General features: G+C 36.0%; 1 protein-coding gene across 1 annotated transcript in view; it reads right to left on the bottom strand.

Annotated features, from left to right (window-relative positions):
• The window catches only part of CFAP47 (cilia and flagella associated protein 47), a 260,765-nt gene that overhangs the window by 204,195 nt on the left and 36,706 nt on the right, over positions 1-19,864 (bottom strand). Inside the window, exons 24-29 of the mRNA XM_054291296.1 lie at positions 19,359-19,518; positions 14,270-14,462; positions 12,704-12,913; positions 3,176-3,276; positions 1,023-1,151; positions 16-265 (exon numbers count right to left, since the gene is read on the bottom strand). Of these exons, the coding sequence (XP_054147271.1) occupies positions 16-265; positions 1,023-1,151; positions 3,176-3,276; positions 12,704-12,913; positions 14,270-14,462; positions 19,359-19,518 (1,043 nt within the window). The remainder of the gene's footprint in view (positions 1-15; positions 266-1,022; positions 1,152-3,175; positions 3,277-12,703; positions 12,914-14,269; positions 14,463-19,358; positions 19,519-19,864) is intronic.

The following is a 19,864-nucleotide window of genomic DNA, read 5'->3' as shown; positions in this document are numbered from 1 at the left end:
TTAGGCATCAATTACCTTCTCAGTGAATAAGGTATGGAAATGGGATTCTGTCCCTTAGACCAGCCAAAGAGTGTGAACCAACTCTGGACAGCATTTAGGGTCTTTTGAAAGAACATGTAGTCCTCCTCATCTTCATCAGGAAAAAATGATAATTCACACTTATCTCCTTTCTCATCACTTTCACTGTCAGTTTTACTCTCTTCACTTGCTTCTTCATTCTCTTCACTTTCATATTCATCACTCTCACCTTCATCAGTGGTAGTCTCTGAAGGATACACACAAAATAAAACATCCAGGAAGATTTCTTATTTCCCCTATTTTCTCTAGTACAAAAATAAAATATTCAACACAGAATTGTTTACGAAGAACAAAAAGCTGCCAGACAACAAATGATCAACTTACTTTAGGAAAAAACAATTTAAATTACATTTACACATCTTAGGAATAAAGAAAATTATATATTGAAATTTAATTTCACTTTCAAAAAAAGCATTACCCAACCAGCAAAAAATAAATTCAAGCATGGCTTACAAAACTGTAGCCAGAATCTTAAAAGGGACAGTCTCACACACAGTTCCAACAGGCCCAGCTTTGCCTGTCAGTCATTGCAAATTCACTTTAACAGTTATTGTACAGGTATAACTCCCACTACATCTATAAGCCTTTGGACTTTTCTCCCCTCTCTTAGGCTTTCTCACTCCTAAATTCTGATCTGTTCATAACTAATATATTTTAAAAACTATTAGTTGTTCACATTAACAGCAATATCATTGCACAAAAAGGTAACTAAGAAAACAAACAATAGTTTTCCTTGCAGCACAACTAACTTAGGTCAACCTCCATCCTGAAGGTGTATTGTAATACCACTGTTGCAGTTTCACTAAATGATGCAAAAATAAAATTAATTTATACCCTTGTGAATTAAAAAAATATTACTGGGATTTAAGAAGAAAATCCAATACAGTGTGGAGAAAAGAGTCTAATTCTTTATAAGATCATTGATTTTATGTGCTGTAATATACCTGATTCAGAATCTTCACAGCTGGAGCCACTATTTGCACCTAAGGAACTTGTGGAATGGGTATGTGAAGGTGATGCTGGTGTAAAACATGGCTGTAGAACAACTTCTCCAGTGCTGAAGTCTATATTGTCTGTAAAAAAAGATTCAAGTTGCAGCTGAGAAAACACATTTTACTGTCTGTGCTCTAACACATTATAAATAGCTACTTCAATATTTTTCTAATTCATGCTTCAATTAATCAAGTAATAGTTCTTATTTGACTCATAACAATCTTACTTTGGTCATTAGACTGGGGTCCAGAAAAAATTTCATGCATTTTTGGTTTTTTTCCCCATTAACTATATTTTACAGGTTTCATCTTCCTGCTTGTTTAAAAGCCCCTATCAGAACAATGCTAGTTCAAGAATTCTGTGTCATGACAAAATACTCTTAAAGACTTCTTGTTCACAGCTGTGTAATGAGTCTCTCATCATTATCAAGCTCTTTTAGATTTGATAACATGTATTTTACAAACAAAACTCAGAAGTAAACTTAATCCATCAGTTCTGAAGTGACAGATGTTCTGACATTCTCATGTTGGCCTAAGATGGGATTAAAGGACCCTCTGTTGTCAGTTCAAAACAAAAGAGGCACCAAGTGAAGTTTGCAGAGAATCAAACACACCACTAAGAGAAGCAAGAGCTCTCTATGATTATCTTTTAACTTTTGATTGCTGCCACTGTTATTTTTACCATCTGTAGGAAGTAAAACAAAAGCTCAGTGTCAGATTGGAGGCAAAGCCTTCCTGGATACCTTTCAGACACTGTGTTGTATAGATAAGGCTTGGTCACCCATTAAACAGCATTCAACACCAACACAGTCTACACAAAATCACATAAAAATACTCAAGGAATTTAATAGTAATGACTTGCTTCAAAACTAACACAAACAAACCAAAACCAAAATGTGTAAAGAAAATAATAAGCAACCAGTGCAGGACAGAAATATCCCAATATTAATGGGAGATCATTTATTATGAAACCATCACTCCATTTTTGGCTTAATCCTCAATGGAAATCTACAAAGCATCTTTAAAAACAAGCTTGCAAAAATGGTATATTGGTCACAAAAAATAAAGAAAATAAGCAAAAATTATTAATTGAGATAATACTTTTTTCCCCTTCCAATCTTCATGTAATTGTGCCATGATCCTTCATGTGGTACCTGTGCCTATCTTCTTCCATTTGGATGAAAAAGACCAAAACATGACCTGTCTTCTTGCTAATCCCTTCCCCAATTTCCCAAATATCAATTCTCTTTTCTCTTTAATACTCTGAGTGACACACTTAAAGTTGATGCAGTCTTAGAATTCAGACTTTGATGCTAAATCTGTCTCATATCTAAGAACTTACTTGCTTACCTAAAAAACTTCTCTTATTTCATCAAAATACATCAGATCACATATACAGCTATTAAAAAAAAATATAAAATCATCATTTACCCCACATTGAACCTGCTTTAAGCAGGACTAGATGCCCCCAGGGATCCCTCTCAGCCTGGATTATACAATGACAGCCACACACAGAGATCACAGATCCCTGAGGCAGCAGAGATGGCTCCAGCAGGGGGGACACAGGCAGAGACTTAGAGGGAGACATAATGCAGATAAAAATATTTCTGCTCCTGACCACAGGTTTTTATTAGACCTTAAAAGATAGCTGTGCCCTTCTCTTTTCAAGGACAGGAGTTAAAAAACCCTGAAAACTATTCCCAACAGGCAAATAATGATCACATTTTAAAATAACAGCATGCAGTTTCTCTTTTGCTTTCTTCAAAACCTATGATCACTGTCTATCAATACAATTCAAATTAACTTATTCTCTAATGTTTTGGCTGTTTTCTCTATTCATATTTATAGCACTTCACGAAACATTCTGTAAGATTTCAGTTTGTTCAATATTTTTCAATAATTATGACCTGATCATTTATGTAACTGCTCCTGTCCTCCTTTTCAACAAGAAAACTGAAGCTATTAAAAAGTTTAATTGCAGCTTTCCCCTGCAAAAAATAAGGTAAAATGCTATCTTGAAAATCATATTCCTGTTATCACCCTGAAAACACTGGTAATACTAATGGACATAACATAATTTCAGAGGTAGAGTTTTGACTGCTTACTGCTTCTCCAGATAATTTTTTGATCAGAGGAGTGCAATGCCAAGAATGGGTATAAGGTGAGAAGACAATTGTCTGCTGTTCCAGCAACCTGAAATGAGAACCTGTTGAAAACAAAACACAAAAGTTACCATTTTCTATTTGCCAATGTTAATGAAGATATTTTTCAGCACAAGAACAGAAGACAGAGTGAAGATATCAGAACTCCTTCATTCTACTCTAATTGTTGAACAGATTACACAGGTGGGACTGAACCCTCCAAAATGCTGAAGCTTGGTATAGTATTTCCACTTCCTAGTTTTACTATGAGCATGGGTGTAGCATCAGTCTGAAAGAGTCAGCAGAGATTTAATGAAATAAATTAACTCCGCATTTCTAAAATGAAAAATAAAAACTACTAAAATTACAACTGACATTAATAGGTCTCCTAAAGATGCCTGCTAACTTGCTAAATAATATGTCCTACAACTTTTGACAAGGGAAGTTTTCTTGAAAAGCAGCTTCTATTTTGATGCAGCATTTATTCTGTAAGACTTTACAGAAATGTCAAAATAAATATTTAAAAATAAATAGATTCAATTTAAAAACAATAAGATATTGACTGCAGTTGCTGGAATATAACAGAAATTGATGTCCATGCTCTGATGTTCACTGGAGAGTCTGCTCTACCTGCAGCAACTTTACTGGTGTGCAGCAATCCACCTTTTAACCCTCTTTTTGTACTTCACCCCAGTCTCTCAGTGTGTAGTCAACAAGCAAATTATTGTCATCAATGCAATGCTGGGAGCCATCTGTATTTATGTTCTTAGCTTATTGCAACTGACAGGTAATTAAACTGAGCTTAGTCCTATGTTATTAAATAGCTGAGTTTGTAGTCCTAATTTACTTATTAAAAACATTAATTTTAATTAATTGTTTTGACTAAAGTGCCAAAAGTAAAAAGAAAAATGTGTTTTAATTATTCAAACAGCATGCTGATATCCATCTTGCTTTAATACATTGAGAATTATGCATATTGAAAATATACCTTGCACAGAAGAAATTAATATATTTTCTGTTTCCTTGAAACAACCAAAATGAAATTTATATTTATTGCAAATTTAGATTGATATTAAAAGATATGACAAGACCTCTCAGATTAATTTATTTATAATACAACATAATTAGATTTAACTGCTTTTTTTGTGTAATAGAATAATCAAGGAAAAAACAAATGCTTTAAAAGTACCAGAAAGTAGTTTTGTTTCCTCCTTCATACTCCACTCTCCAAACACAATATTCTTGGACATCACTTTCAAGGCAACTTTAATAAATAGAGAAAGGTTCCAACAAAATCCATAGACAACTTTCTTACAGGTAAATATTCCCATTGGGATTCCAATTTGATCTCTAAGAGTCATTTAGGTAAATAATCCAGCTCTGTAATGCTTTGGTTTGCTCTTAGGAAATGTTAATCCAACTGGAACTTGGCTGGAGGCAAGGCAAGGGCTCTGGCCACTTGCACCTTGCAGCATAATATTTCTTGCAGCAAACATCATTTTTTCAGCTTTTATTCAGCAAATAATCTCAGCCGCAGAGCACCAGCAGGACAGATGGCTGTGAGAGGCACATCCACACCTACCTGTGTGCACAAAATGTACAACTGTACATGCTCAAAACAAGTGTCAGGGCTTGTTTGTTCCACCTTTACCAAGCCATTGAAAGACACACAGGATCAATAACTACAACACAGAAAGGTTTTCAACTTCCAACTCATAACTTTACTGTGATAAATGGCAACTGTCAGTACTCTGCAGGCACTCAGGTGAACTTCAGACAACTGAGTGAGGGGCAGGAGAGGAAGAAAGCTGCACAGAGGTTAATGAGAGACAGCTCTCAAGTTACATGAAAGTAACTCAGATGTCTGCATTATCAGACTCAGTCAACTTTCTGATTTCTGTTTGAGGTGAGCACCTCAGCCATTTCCATCCTAAATGCCAGGTTGGGATTTCGGGAAATCTTCACTCATGCTCAGATTTGCACAGTAATGTAACACAGAAAAGTGTGCTTGGGAACTGCAGTACATCTGAACCACTCAAACAAATTCCATGAGTGAAACTACTCAGAGCAAAGGAAGGAACTGCACAATGTAGAATATAAAAACAGCCCCACAACAGAACACGTGTGTGCAAATAAACCCCTCAGAGCTCATGGTGCTGCTGCACCCTGTTTCCTGGACGTGCCTTGGTGGCTGCTGTGGTAACACAGCAAGAGACACAAACACAGCCAGCCAACAACAAACACAATGCACATGTTGAGGAGAGGGAGATGAATCCTGCAAGTGAACAACTGATTCTGCAGCTGATATCGATCATAAGGATTAAACTTCCAGGACTGTGGCTGCAGTGTGCAGGAGATGGTGGAGGTCAGGACTGAAGGAGTTGTGGGGGTGTTCAGCTGTGATAAAAGAAGGCTCAAGGGGACCTTGTCTATGTGCAAGTATCAGATGGGAGGGAGTAAGGAAGATGGAAACTCTTCCTTACTCTTCTCAGTGATGCTTAGTGAGACCTCAAAATGCAGAGTACAAATTTAAATACAGGAAATTCTATCTCATTATAAGAGAAAAAAAAAAAAAAAAAACAAAAAACAAACCAAAACTAAAACCATGAGAGCTGCTAAACACTGGAAAAGTCTGCCCAGAGAAGTTATGGAGTCTCATCCTTAAAGATACTAAAAAAATCAACTGGGCAATAGAGTTGATTCTTTGAAGAGGGGCTGAGATGATCTCTGGAAGGTCTTTCCAAACTCAGTCATTATGAGATAATAAACTTCAACTCACTTATTGGCCACCTGTCCACTTATCAGTAAGTACTTTATTGTCCAGTAAGTACTTTATAACCCAGTATGTACTTTATTACAGCATTTTCCCAGAAGTGCTAATTGACACAAAATTCAAGAATGAGTCCATACGTAAAAATTTCATCTGAGATTCAAATAACACCACTCCATTCACAAGGACACATGGCAGAAAAGCGAAGGTGCTAGGAGCTAACTTTTTATCATATGCCTTTGAGGAACTGAGTCAGAGGGCACCAAACAGAGAAGCATGCACACCAGCATACAAACACAGAAGAGAGATTACAAAGACATGTGCATTCTGTACATGTAAAAGCATCTTGTACCACTGACCTTTACTTACAACATCATTAATGAAATAATGTTACAAAACTAGAAGTCTTGTACAACGTATTTATTTTGTATTTGTAGCAGAGTTTAATGAAATATTAGAAAAGTCTGTATTATTCTATTGGAATGAAAGGTATTTGTGCTGTTAGCAAATGTCAAGTCACTAAATACATTAAAATATTCAGTGTATTTGGTTTTATAATGTTTACTAATGCAAGTAAAAAAATTTGTTATCTACATGAACCATCATTGCCACTGCTACTCCAGTGTTTATTCCCTAATGTATATTTCCAAAGAACACACAACACAAGAATGGCCACAAATATATTGTGTTTACCAACATCTGAAACCTGCTGAGCACCAGAAGTAAAGCTCCAACTGTGATGACAAAAAAATACCATTCAACCCTGTAAAACAATGTTTATATAGAAGTGCTTTCACTTCTTTCAAAGTAACGCTGTTGTTTTTTCTCATTAATTTGTTTGTTTTAATGTTTGTGGAAAGACAAAAGAACCCAAATCAAAATATATTTATCTACTTTTATCTGCTCTATGGAATTTCAGGTGTTTCCTAACTACAAACAAGTGATTTTTTTTTTGTATCTGTGTACCCCAGATGTTCTAAATATGTAGGCATAGTTAACTAACTCTTCTTCAATAGTATTCATTAAGAGATGCAGAATATCACTAAATTTCTAATGAGAAAAAAAATCCAAATCCATTAGCATCTAACAAATTCCTGTAGCAACATTGTTTATGTAAACTAAAAAAATATTTAAGAAAAACTCACACTGTGAGTTTAGGAAACAAAACAAATTGCTTGCAGAAGTGATTAGTGACAAAAGAAAACCTTACCTAAGAGAGTGGCATTTTACACATCTTTAGGAATAAAGAACAATGTTCTTTATTCACAATGTTAGATGCTGGGAAGTTGCAATTTAAATATCAATAAAGACCTGCCCTCCTCCCTCCCCTCAAAAATACTAGAACAAATACAGAGATGATGGAACTGGAAGAGGAAAAGATGACCCATGCCAGCTCTGCCATTATTCACAAATAAGCAGTTCCCCCACACTGAAGGATCCTTATCCTTTGTAGCAGGAGCTCAGGCTTCCCCAGCAACCAACATAATACAACAGTGAATAGTGGCTGACACATAATTTCATGCTATATGTGAGACTTATAGCTGGGAAAGCAGTCACATTTTTTCCTAGTAGCAGCAGTGACGTTAGCACTTAATTCCTGAATAAGAGATGCTTCAGCTGTCAAGGACCATCACAATGGCAGAAAGCCACAAGCACAGAAAAGAACAGAGTGATTAATGGGCTTGGACCATCCTGGTTTTCAAAAGCACTCCCAACTATCTGAGGTAAAATGCCAACATATTCCTAGGTCAGATGAATGCTGCAGAGCAGCATGCAAATATCAAGAACTCCAGTGTTTCCTAGCTCCCTGCTTTCTCATGAAATGTGAATGATATTGAAAGAAATTGACAGCTCCTGCTCTCCCAGGCATGCCAGCAGAATCCATGGATTTGACATTTGCCAGCAGAGCCTATTAAAGAGCTGGATGCTTTGGGCATGCTTCCCAAAAGCAAAGGGAATGTTTTCCCCTGTGAGACACTGAGATCTGATGGACTATCAAAACAACTGGAACCAATCCATAATTGGGTTAGTGACTGTGTCTCACTGCTATCATATTGTTATTACAGGCTACATTCCCTGACATTCTCTCTTCCTGAAGTTCCAGCCATGAATAATGTGAATAAATTCAGAAATTTCAGGAGTTTCCATGGCTTCCTAGTGGTAGAGAAAGAGGGAAGGTAGAACTGTAGAACATTGGAGGAAAAGACCTCAGTACACTTGGGTCACCAATGACACACCAACCTATGTTCACCACGTGTTGGGATTTTAGATATTTTTCCGCCCAGAGCATCATTTTCTTTGATTGCCTGTTTACTACTTATTTTCAGAAATAGTAAGTTAAATGTTATTTCAATCAAGGTGGCAGAAAAATTTATTTTCTGCTAAACTCTTTGTATAATCATCAAATTAAAATATATAATAACAATAATCAGAGAAGAAATATATAAACATGCCATGTTCGCAGAGGGCTTTTTTTTGCAAAATATGTATCATAGCTAAATATTTCTCCCATTTATTAAATACTTGCTCAAGACAGTCTTAGATTTGATGTTAACTTTTACTTCTGAATTCCTATCAGTCCTATGTAAGGAAGAGTAATTTCTTCTGCTTTGGTTTCAAAGGAGCAAAAAGAAAGATTTAAAGTAATATCAGAATTATGTACTTATGCATTTATTAGAAATTAATGCACTTTCATATGTTCCATTTAATGGAATCTGTGCACACAGTAATTTATTTCATAAATGACAACCACATATCTCTTCAGTTTTCTTTTACAGTTACATTTAATATTGATTTATTATAAAAAATTATTGCCTGTCATCTTTCAAATGTTTTCTGTAAAGCAGCCAAATCCAACATTATCTATTCCCTAGCCAATGTTCACACTGTTTTAAAGCAAAAAAAGTAATTCTTATTTAGGACTAAGTATGGGCTATGTGAATCAATCCTACTGACATTTTAGATCTGAATTTAGAAAAGCAAAATACTACAGAGCCTAAGTAAAGCGCATTGGGTTTGTATGGCCAGGTTTTGGCTTTGAGAAGCTGCTGGAGGCTTCCTCCACCTCCATCAGAGCCAACAGCAGCCAGCCCCAAGACTGATTTGCCACTGGCCAAGGCTGGGCCAAGTAGAAATGGTGGCAAAACCTCTGTGATAATACACTTAATATTTTCTTTTAAAGTTATGGCACAGATGTAATGCAGGCAGAGAAGAGGAGAGTGAGAATCAGTGAGAATCTTGGTCACCCCTGAAGACACCAATGTCAGTGCAGAAAGAGGAGCAGGAGGTGCTCAAGGTACCAGAGCTGGGATTCCCCTGCAGCGCTTGGTGAGACCATGGTGAGGCAGCCCAGGAAGGGCACAGGGATGCAGAGATCACCTCAGGCCAGAATGGGGCACAGGGATGCAGAGATCACCTCAGCCCAGAGTGGGGCTCAGGGATGCAGAGATCACCTCAGGCCAGAATGGGGCTCAGGGATGCAGAGATCACCTCAGGCCAGAATGGGGCACAGGGGTGCAGAGATCACCTCAGCCCAGGGAGGAGACCCAGAATGGGGCACAGGGATGCTGAGAGGAGGCTGTGAACCCATGGGATGCCTGTGCTGGAGCAGGCTCCTGGCTGGGACCTGCAGACCTTTGGAGACAGAAGCCCACCCTGGAGCAGATTTCCTGGTAAGAACTGTGACCCCAGGGGAACCCAGGCTGTCCTTGAAGGACTCCACCCCATGGCAGAGGGTGCAGCAGGCTGGGGAGGACTGCTGCCCATGGGATGGACTCACATTGGACAAGTTCATGGAGAACTGTCTCCCATGGAAGGGAGTCCATGGTGGAGCAGGGGAAGGACTCCTCTCTCCAAGCAGAAGCAGCAAATGTGAGATGAATTGACCACAACCCCCATACCCCATTTCCCTCCACTGCTGGGGAAGAGGTAGAGCTAGGAAGGAGGGAGGGGTGAAGGGAAAGTATTTTTAAAGTTGTATTTTAGCTCTCATTATCTTGCTTTGATTTTTTAGTAATAAATTTAATTAATATATCCAATTTGAGTCTGTTTTGCCCATGAGGGTATTTGATGAGTGATCTCTCTTCTATTTTTATCTCAACTCATGAGCATTTTATTATATTTTCCCTCCACTTTCCAGTGGCAGAGGGGAGTGACAGAGAGGCTTTGGTGGGTGCCTGACATCCAGCCAGGGTCAACCCCTGTGGAGTGTTTTTCTCCTCAATACTCCTGCTTGGAAATATGCCTAGAACTAGTTCTGCTTAGCAGTTAAGGCTTTTTTTCTGAGAAAATTGAAAAAAAAAATATTGTGGAATACAATATTTTACCAACCTCTGAAAATCTTGACTTGCTTATTTTAATAAGAATATCCCAGAACACAGAATAGGAGGTGAAGTTCAAAAGTTTAGTTCAAATCATTTTAAAGTACATGTTATCACTTGGAAAATGGAAATATAAAGAGAGAACACCTAAAAAATTAATACATCTTCAGCAACTGATACTGTGAGATTTCACGGCCTATTAAACAGTCCAGGAACTTTTTCAAGACCAGTTAGCCTTTATAGGTGTTATAAAAGGTTATAGGTTTCATTGTTTTATTATTAAAGATCAAGAAGACCCTGAAATCTGGTCTTTCTAAAATACTCAAATTAAAAAAGCAGTTTAAATTCATTAGATATATGGTTTGAACCAAATTGTTCAAATGCTCAGATAATTGGTTGAATCAGGTTTGAAGTTTGAACACGTTGCACAGGGCTCCCATGGGGGCTGGCAGGAATGAGGAGAAGATATGCAGAGAACAAGAAATTGCAGCTCCATGTTATTACAGAGTGCAATATCAAATCACATATAATACTAGCAGTGTTATCCAGACTTGGATTTATCATGGAATTATCATGGAGATTATTAGAAGAAGAAGGAAACAGTCAGTCTCAATTACTGAGACATTTCTAAGTGAAGAAAAGAATTCTTTATGGTTACAATAAAAATGATTTCATCTGAAAGCCAATAGGAATAATATTCCCACACCGACCAAAGACACACACATAATTATTTCATTTCTGATGCTGTGTTATTTCACCCCGTTTTGCTCAGGTTTTCACCTGCTCCTAAAGCCACCCACAACTCAACTGCCTGTCAGAAAATCCCATACAATTTAGTAAACTGCTGTTATGAGTTCTGTCCTTTAACAGGTACTTTAGTTCTACATTTTAAAACCCAGCAACAATTCTGAAATGATTTGACATTCCGGAGCATGAATTTTTTCACCCTCATGAGCAGGAATGGCTGTTAAGGTTACTTAGATGACTTTTATTTGCTATCTTTTTTTAAGAAACACATTCAGTTTGCCTTTAAATTGAGGGTCATATTCTTTATTTCCTTTTAATGGCAGATATACAAAAGATTTTATTACACAGGAGGAATTTTTATTTCTCTATAACAAGGTCTGAGAAGCTGCTAGTGCATCATATAAAAAGTTATTAAAACTAAATATTGTGCCTGCTCAGAAGCTACATTTCAGACTTGATCATAAGCTTAAATTATCCTTTTCTTGTAATTACAGCAAGCTTTAACACAGATTTATGAATCACACCCCACACAATGATTAAATCTTAGAATTAAATAAAATTAATAACAAATAGATTCTTTGCTGACAACGTATATAGAAAAATATGAACTATTAACCCAGAGAGCAGCAATAACCTGAAGATCCATAACCCTTGCATCAAAATAATATAAAATTTAGTTTTATATTTATTTAAAAGCCCATTTTAAGCTGCAGGATGGAATTATTTATCTCTCAAAATAGTTGCTTTAGTGTAAATACTAAATACAGGACTTTATTAGAACCAATGCCCATCTTTCTTAATCTTGCATTCACCCTCTCATCCCATCCCTGGCAGAGCTGAACAAGAGAGGAGTTACCAGTAGATATGAATGAGATCTTGAAACAAGACCTTAAGATGGACACTTAGATGGATTTTACCTAAGAGACCTAAGCTGAATTTTTTGGTCTTGAATGTAATTCAGTTGAAAAAAACAAATAAATGTCTTTCATTTTCATTTTTTCAGAGGATTCTTGTGGAAAAAGGAGAGTTAGAAACGTCCACAGACACTGAAGAGTTTGATCTGCAACCTTGGAAGAAGCTTGGATTGATGTTAAAATAAAGTCCACAGACATTAAGTAGAAAAATCATAAACTTATGTTTCTATAGTTGTAAGTAAGAGTATGCCTTAAGTAAAAAATTGTATTAATAAGATGGTGAAGGGTTTATAATGCAGGGATGTTATTGTACAGAGTAAGCTAAGAGTTTAGAAGTTACAATAGAAGCATATTTGTGAACATGTAATAGCAGACCATTGGATAAAATTATCTGCAGTGCAGCAGAATTAAGTAAAGGTGATAGGTTAGAAAAGCAAAAGAAGCTTTGTGGCAACTGTCCATCAGATTAGAAAGTTCTATATTGTCTTAGAATGAAGCACTTGTGACTACTTTGAGCTATGGCTGATTGGCTGCTCCTTTGAAATCTCACAGCCTTTGAGACTGATGTTTATCTGAGCAATAAATCATTCTTAGCCCAACTGTGGTCCCAATTCTTCACTAAAAGCAGCGATAATAATAGATTCTTGTGTTCCTTTCCCCAACTCTTGTGAGTTCTGTGCCTTATATCCAGCTTGGCCAGTCTGGAACCTTCCCCCAGATGAATCTGAATTGCACACATTACCTGTTATCTTCCTGGTCAATGAACAAGATTTCCCCTAAGAACGACATTGGCTTGGACGAGCTGAAGCTGATGCGGCAGGTCAGTTCATGAGCTGTGCCATCTGATGAAAGAACAACATTTTCTCCCTCTGGGAACTCCACATAAAAAGGGCAAGTCCTGGTACCATCTGCAAGTTCAAGCTCAGGAAGTTTAACTCTAATTTGTGAATCCCTGTGTTAAACATAAATAGTAGGTGCTTGTGGTCACAGGATTGCAGTAATCAAGTTAATTCATAGATTTTCACATTCACAAAACTCTTTCACAGCTGAATACAGAATAACAACTTTAGTTCTCAAGTGCAAATCAAATGAAATTAATTTAAAAAATAAAATTCTTCCATCACTTAGATGCTAGTTTCTTTTCTTTGTATGTATCTGAACATTTTATGCTGTCCCACAATATCTGAACATCCCAATGAAATTTCTACTTAACTGTACTACAAAAGGCATAAAGAGTTTTCTGAAACTTAAAGCTTTCACTAATGTTCATTAAATTACACTATTGCACAATTAAGTTATAAAGTTATAAAACAGAAATATTAAGGGTAAATTTGTGAAGATGCTGAAGACACTTCATTATGTAGTTCCAGGTTTCAGCTCTGAAATAAGAACAGCAGTCAGTCCAGACCCATGTGGAATCCCTTCAGTTCCAACCACTGAGCTGCTGACAACAGGCAAATCACTTGATAAATCAGCACAACTCAAACAAGACAAGACAGTAATAATTTGAAGGTAATTTAATTAATTTATAACAAAAGGAAATTTTTGCTGTAATTCTAGTATTGAAATGATACCTTCACAAACATAGCAAACAAATATCAGTACTCTTTACTAATTACAAACAGCAAAGCTAAATCTTGGAAATTTGAATAGTTGCAATGCTAAGTTATGCCACATTATATAAAAATTACAAAAAGTCTCTGTTTTAGATTCAAGTACCAGGATGGAGTGAGTGATTCACAGACAAATAAAAAATATATGGATTTCTTATTGAAACAAGGGGCAGGATTAAAACATTTCTGCTGTCCTTTTCAATAAAACCTCATGTGAAAAGAAGGAAGGAAAAAAACACCAAGAACTACAACCCCACCAACTGTTCAATTAGCTAAACCTCAAACCAGTTGAGTAGAAAAAATAAAATGACAGAAAGAGTTCATGTTACCACAATGTGAAAAATTAGAAATAAGATTTAAAAGCTTAGTATCTGACTAAAAACAACAAAAAATCCTGGTAAGTCTCTTCTTTGAATATTTTTGCTATGCATAGTAATCTTCTATTTCTGATATAAATTCATAGAGCGAAGATATCAGAATTTACACTTCACAAAGCAGGTATGTTTGAGGAAAAAACATGGGCTGGTTGAATATTCAACAATATTAATTAATTTTATCTTAAATATACAGATTCTTCTGCTGAGCATAAAACTAATACTAACATTCACAAACAAATATTAATTCACTTTTTCAGAAATGAATGAAACAAACAATTATTCATGATTTCTGTAATAAATATACTTTGAGATTTTTACCTTAAAAAATCCTGCGGAATGATGGTGACGTCTGCTTCAGTTTCCACACCCAGAGGAACTGGCATCAGCATTAAAAAGGGGGGATGAAAATCCATTTTTGGTGACCTCAGTGTGCCAGACAATGTTAGTATGTATCGTGCTGGATTATTATTTAGATGCAAGATTACTTCAGATGTATACGTCCCAGGAGAAGCTGTTGAAAAGGTTTAAAAATATACATATATTTTACCAGAAAGACAGGAATGTATAAATGTATAATAAAGGAGTATAGTAAGAGATTTGGGGTCGGAATCTTTGCTTGCTTTTTTTTTTAATTTAGTACTGCTTTCTTTCTCAAAATGTAGTTTAACATAACATAAATATTGTAGGAGAAGAGTGTTTATTAAGAAAGCTCAGAACACTTGCCTTTAGCAAAACAGAAATTCACATTTTTTTAACTTGCCAGAATTTTTCTAACTTCAATAAATGAGTTTATTGCATTAATATCCCATTATATATAATACCAATACAACAGCAGAATTTTAAGAATTGCAGTCATACTTTGAATTACACTAATTGACACAGTGAATGCTTATTTTATAAAGGATAACTATTGGAATCATCTGCCAAGACAAGGAAAAGTTGGTACCTTTTAAGAGTGCAATTACACCACTTCAAAGATGCCTCCAAAACCTACAGAATGGCCAAGCAGCCTCACACAACGCAGCAGGAGGTTGCACCTGCACTCAGAGCATCTCCCATTTCACAAAATCATTCAGCTTGGAGAAAATCCTAAAGGTCATCAAATCAAACTGCAACCCTAATATTGCCAAGTCCACCAAAAAAATAGAAGGGATGGCCAAACATTCTTCTCCACGTGCTCTCTACAGCACAGCTGGGCATGAGAACAGCAGGGATAGAGATTTCCTTGTGTTCTGCCCCTTCTCAGGCACCTTGATCCCTGCTGCATGGCAGTTCTCTCTAGGATGGAAAAACACTTTTTTTTTTCACTGATACAGGGAACAAAGTACTTCCTTCCACAGTTGTTAAACTATGAAAGTGAAATTCCAAACCATGCAGTGCCATCTACCCAACCCTCTGTCATTCTCTCCTGCTGAAGAGCTAGCAAAATCAGCAATTTTGAGGGCAAACTAATAAAAACTCCTGGATTTAGAAATAAATCTGCAATAATGTGTTGGAAAACAACCCAAAAATTTTCATTAAATTTTTGAGAAATACACCTTTTCCTCAAAAATTTTCATTAAATTTTTGAGAAAAACGCCTTTTCCTTTGATTCCCCTCAATTAGATCAGTATGGAAACACTTTCACCTAATTATAAAGACAGCAAAAAGAAATTTTGTATTTTATGTGTCTGCATGATCATCTACATGTCACAGAACAAAATACACAACGGAGTCTTCTGAGATTATCTCAGATCATTACTTCCACAGCCTGAGAAAGAGCTGTCAATGTTTACATACAAAAAGAAGAAAATCTAGCGTCTTCAAAGTCCTTTGAGTCCTTTGTCTTTTTCCCTTCCTGTAATAGCTAATTTCCTAATGGAGATGACAACAGAAGAGCATCATGGATGCTGCTATGTCACCAGGACATGACCTGTGGATCCCTTCATTCAAACCAGCAAACATGAAAATGCAAACTAAAAACCATTTCTAAGGGGAATCTGCTGCCTTGTTGGCAACATCTGACTAATTCTGTGTTAAATGTAAATCAGCTTTAGGAGACAATACTGCTGAGAAGGCTAAAAAGATTCTGCCTCTAGATTTTGACACAACAGGAACACATCTTCCTCTGGCCCTTTGCCCTTTCATGAAGGAAAGGTGAGAAAGCATCAGAAAAAAGTCCTGGAGATGGATGAAGAGCCAAACAGGTATTTCTCACAAGCTTATAAGAAAGAATGTTCTGTACAAGCTCCTCCCATGTACCACAGCTGGGGTGTAACTAAACCATATTTCTGGTGTCCTCTCTTCATCCAGGTGTATGACAAGGTGAAGTGAAAGGACATAACCAATAAATACCATAGGGATGGAAAACAGGGAAGGAAGAAAAGTACAGGAGCATATGTCAGTACCAAAGAATGTGCAATTTTCACTAACTCACATTTTAAAATATTTGTATTACCCATAGTTTCAAAGTTAGGCAATAGTAGTGTTAAGTTTTTCTCATAAAAATTTTCCATTTACACTTTCCATGCTAGAGAAACCCTGGCTCACCCAGAGAGCAGAACAGACAGTGCCTATCCTGCATCACTGATCATTCTGTGTGTGGATCCACACATTTACTAACACCAAAATTCAGCATAGAACATAAACCAATAAATATAAAATAATATGGTATGAAATTATAGATAATATAATATAATATAATATAATATAATATAATATAATAGCAATATAAAATTATATAATATAAATAATATATATAATATTACATGCAATATCTTATTTATATAATATAATATATAAAAAATAAATTATTGCTTATACCAGAAACACCAAGACCATGCAATACCATGATAATTTTGAACAGACACAAACGGAAAAACATAAATTCTGTCATTTATTAAGATTTGTTCATTAGTTTGAAATGCCTAGGACCAGTGATTTCAGGATATTTCTTGTTAAATAAATTACTTAGAAATTAATGAGAATTATGTCCTGAACTGACAGCTGAAGTCAAGAATTTATTCCATTCCTCACACCTTTCATGGCTGCTGTCAAAGCCTGGGCTGCTGCTACCATTCTGAGATACCACCATTAATTTCTAATCCAGCAGATGTGAACATTTTCCTTACGGATATTTGATGGTACTTAAAAATTTGTCAATCTAAATCTGCCAAGGTCTAAAAAATCTGTAGAATTCTATGGGAACTATTTTCTCCAGGAATATTAACTCTATATTTTCAGAGTTTATGAGAAGAAAGGAAAAACATCCTCTGCTCTTCTCACCCTCTTAAGTTTGTATTATATGGTTATGCAGTTCCTACATTTTCCTCCCAAAAGCACATTTTTATTTTAGTTGGACCTTATGATAATTCAGGTGTTATTGCATCTATATCCCTTCAACATTAATAGGTACCACTGAACAATTTGCATGCAGTGAAATACAGACTTCAAAGCAGAAAAGCCTAAGACAGCTAGAACTTGCAGGTATCCTACCAAAAAAAAAAAAAAAAAGCTCAAAAGTAAAATAACAGCTTCTTCACAGAATTTGTTAAAGGCCACAGCTATTTAATATCTTGCTGTTGCAGAAAAAAAATTAAAAAACAAAACACCACACAATCAAATTTCAAAGTTGTAATGTGTGCCAATTACACAATCATCACATCTTCCAGCATCTCTGAACTCCCAGTAAGGGAACCCAATAGCACAAATTCCTTGTAACTTCCTTTGCTGCGATAAGTTTTTTCATATGAAAATTAGACATAGTGAAAAATGGTTTTAGACTGTTTATGCATTATACTATAAAACAGCAGAAGAGGATCATATTAATACGTCTTCAATTCTTGAAAATCTCTGGTTTTAGAATAGTTTTTTAATAGGTAGCATGACTTTATCACCAACTTAACCTCTTTCATCTAATTAAACATTGCAGTTTATTACAGCATTTTGTACTCTATCATAACTGCTGCAGCATATTTAAATAAATTACCCTAATGCACATTCAAAGTTCATTTTACAGTTTGTTCACCCCCCCACATACTACAATTTTACAGCACAAGCCTATGGAAGTGATTAGCTGCCCATGTTCATTAACCAAGTGTCCTGTGTGGGTTTGGATGTAACTAATGCTCTCTTACAAGAGAGTAATGATATGCACTGAAGGTACAGCATAAATAGGATATAAATCATAGGAAAATACGTAGAACATTGAATTAAGGGTAATTGATCTTTACAGTTATTTATGACTTTCTGTAAACAAAAGATATGGGAACACAGCAAAAATACAGATATCTTCAAATTACAGTAATTTATCAGTCATATTTATATATATATATACACATCTGCATTTACACAATTTATCCAGTAATTCAAAATATTGGCTTTTATTTTTATGCTGTTCTCTGCTTCACAGTCTGCAACAAGCAACTCCAAGCAACATGTGCAATTAAACACTGCTCTTGCATATTCACAACATTTACAGAACCATACTTAATGCACTCTTCTCAATTTATCATAGAGTCATGACAAGAGCTATTTTTCTTTATTTTTATTAAATTGTTTCCAGTGCTTAACTGAGGTTGGAGATTTCAGCGCTATGATGAAAAATAACAGCAACATCTTTCTTTAGGACAGGGATACTCACTTGCTGACTCAGCATCAGATCCAACTGACACAACAACTTTCCTTCCCCTTGACAATGCTGCAGCCCCAAAAGTACTGCACTGAAACTGCCAGGAGGGTGGAGTTCTGCGGGCATCAGCTGCATTTTCTGGTGGGATTTAACAGCTCAAGTACAGTGTTACATCCTAGGAATCTTGTATATCACTGTCTACTTTAAACTCTTGGTTGGGAAAAAGTAGAATCTTAATTTTCCAATTCTTCTATTCCTTTTCTGGAGTTATGTGGTTGATTATCATCTTCCCTTATTCTCCTAGGTTTTGTTAGAAATCTATTTTACAAATTTTATTTAGGGAATGGTTGCCTGACCAGTCTATTCCAAAAAATACCTCAGACGAGTGATTTTAAATCTTAATGAAGCAGGAAATTTATATTCTTATCTAAATTATGACTATTTAGAGCAAAGTTTAAAAGCATTCAAAGTACCATGGAAAGCTTTACTACCTAAGTCAGCCAACCTAAATGCACCTGAAGTAGCAGCACTGAAAATTATACACCTATCCCAGTTCTTGATGCTTTATGTGTGAAAAACCTGACGTTTTCTATGTGCAAAGCAGACTTTTCAAATAATGCAATTTCAAAGACAGTGATTCCATGCTTTTTGTTAGGTCTGCAGCTGTCTTATTTTCTCAGAACCAAAAAAAATCTTCAGTTGATCAAAATAAGTACTAGTATTGATTCATCATAAAATCCCATTTAAACATCCCTGTGCAAATGGCCAATCTGTAGAAGAATTCATAGAATTACTTACGAGGCCAGAAGGACACAGCAATGCTGACTTGTTGTTTTTTACAAACACGTCCATGCTTCTGACTAAATCTGAAAACACTATCTTCTATATTTTTGTCCACATCATCAAAATTCAATTTCCACATTACATCCTCTCTTGCGAGACACTTCAGGACAAGGTTCTGTAAATATTTTCAGAAAAGGAGAGATGTTGAAAGAGGGAAAGCAGCAAACTCTGTGACACTTTTCACATTGCCTTCTCCTAAGCATTCTTTGTGCAGACACGCCAGAGGGAAAGCAAGAACAGCTCAGTTTATTACATCTGTGGGGTGCAAAGGTGAGCATGCCTATCTGCACAGACTAGATGTTTTCCAGCCATTCATCACATTCACCAAGAGAATACTGTCTTTCCAGAAAGGAAAAACCTCATTTAAGTGAGGTAAATAGATCAAGCATCACAGTGGGAGTGCTCAAACAAACAGAATGAAGACTTATTCCTGATAAAAATAAAGCACAGTAAGCACTAAA

The sequence above is a fragment of the Melozone crissalis genome, unplaced genomic scaffold (genome assembly GCF_028551555.1).
Source record: "Melozone crissalis strain CALT ecotype California unplaced genomic scaffold, PUWL_Pcris_2 ptg000090l_1, whole genome shotgun sequence".
Classification (NCBI taxonomy): Eukaryota; Metazoa; Chordata; class Aves; order Passeriformes; family Passerellidae; genus Melozone; species Melozone crissalis.
Note: the sequence above shows the minus strand (reverse complement) of the source record. Positions and strands in the feature narration are given on the sequence as shown.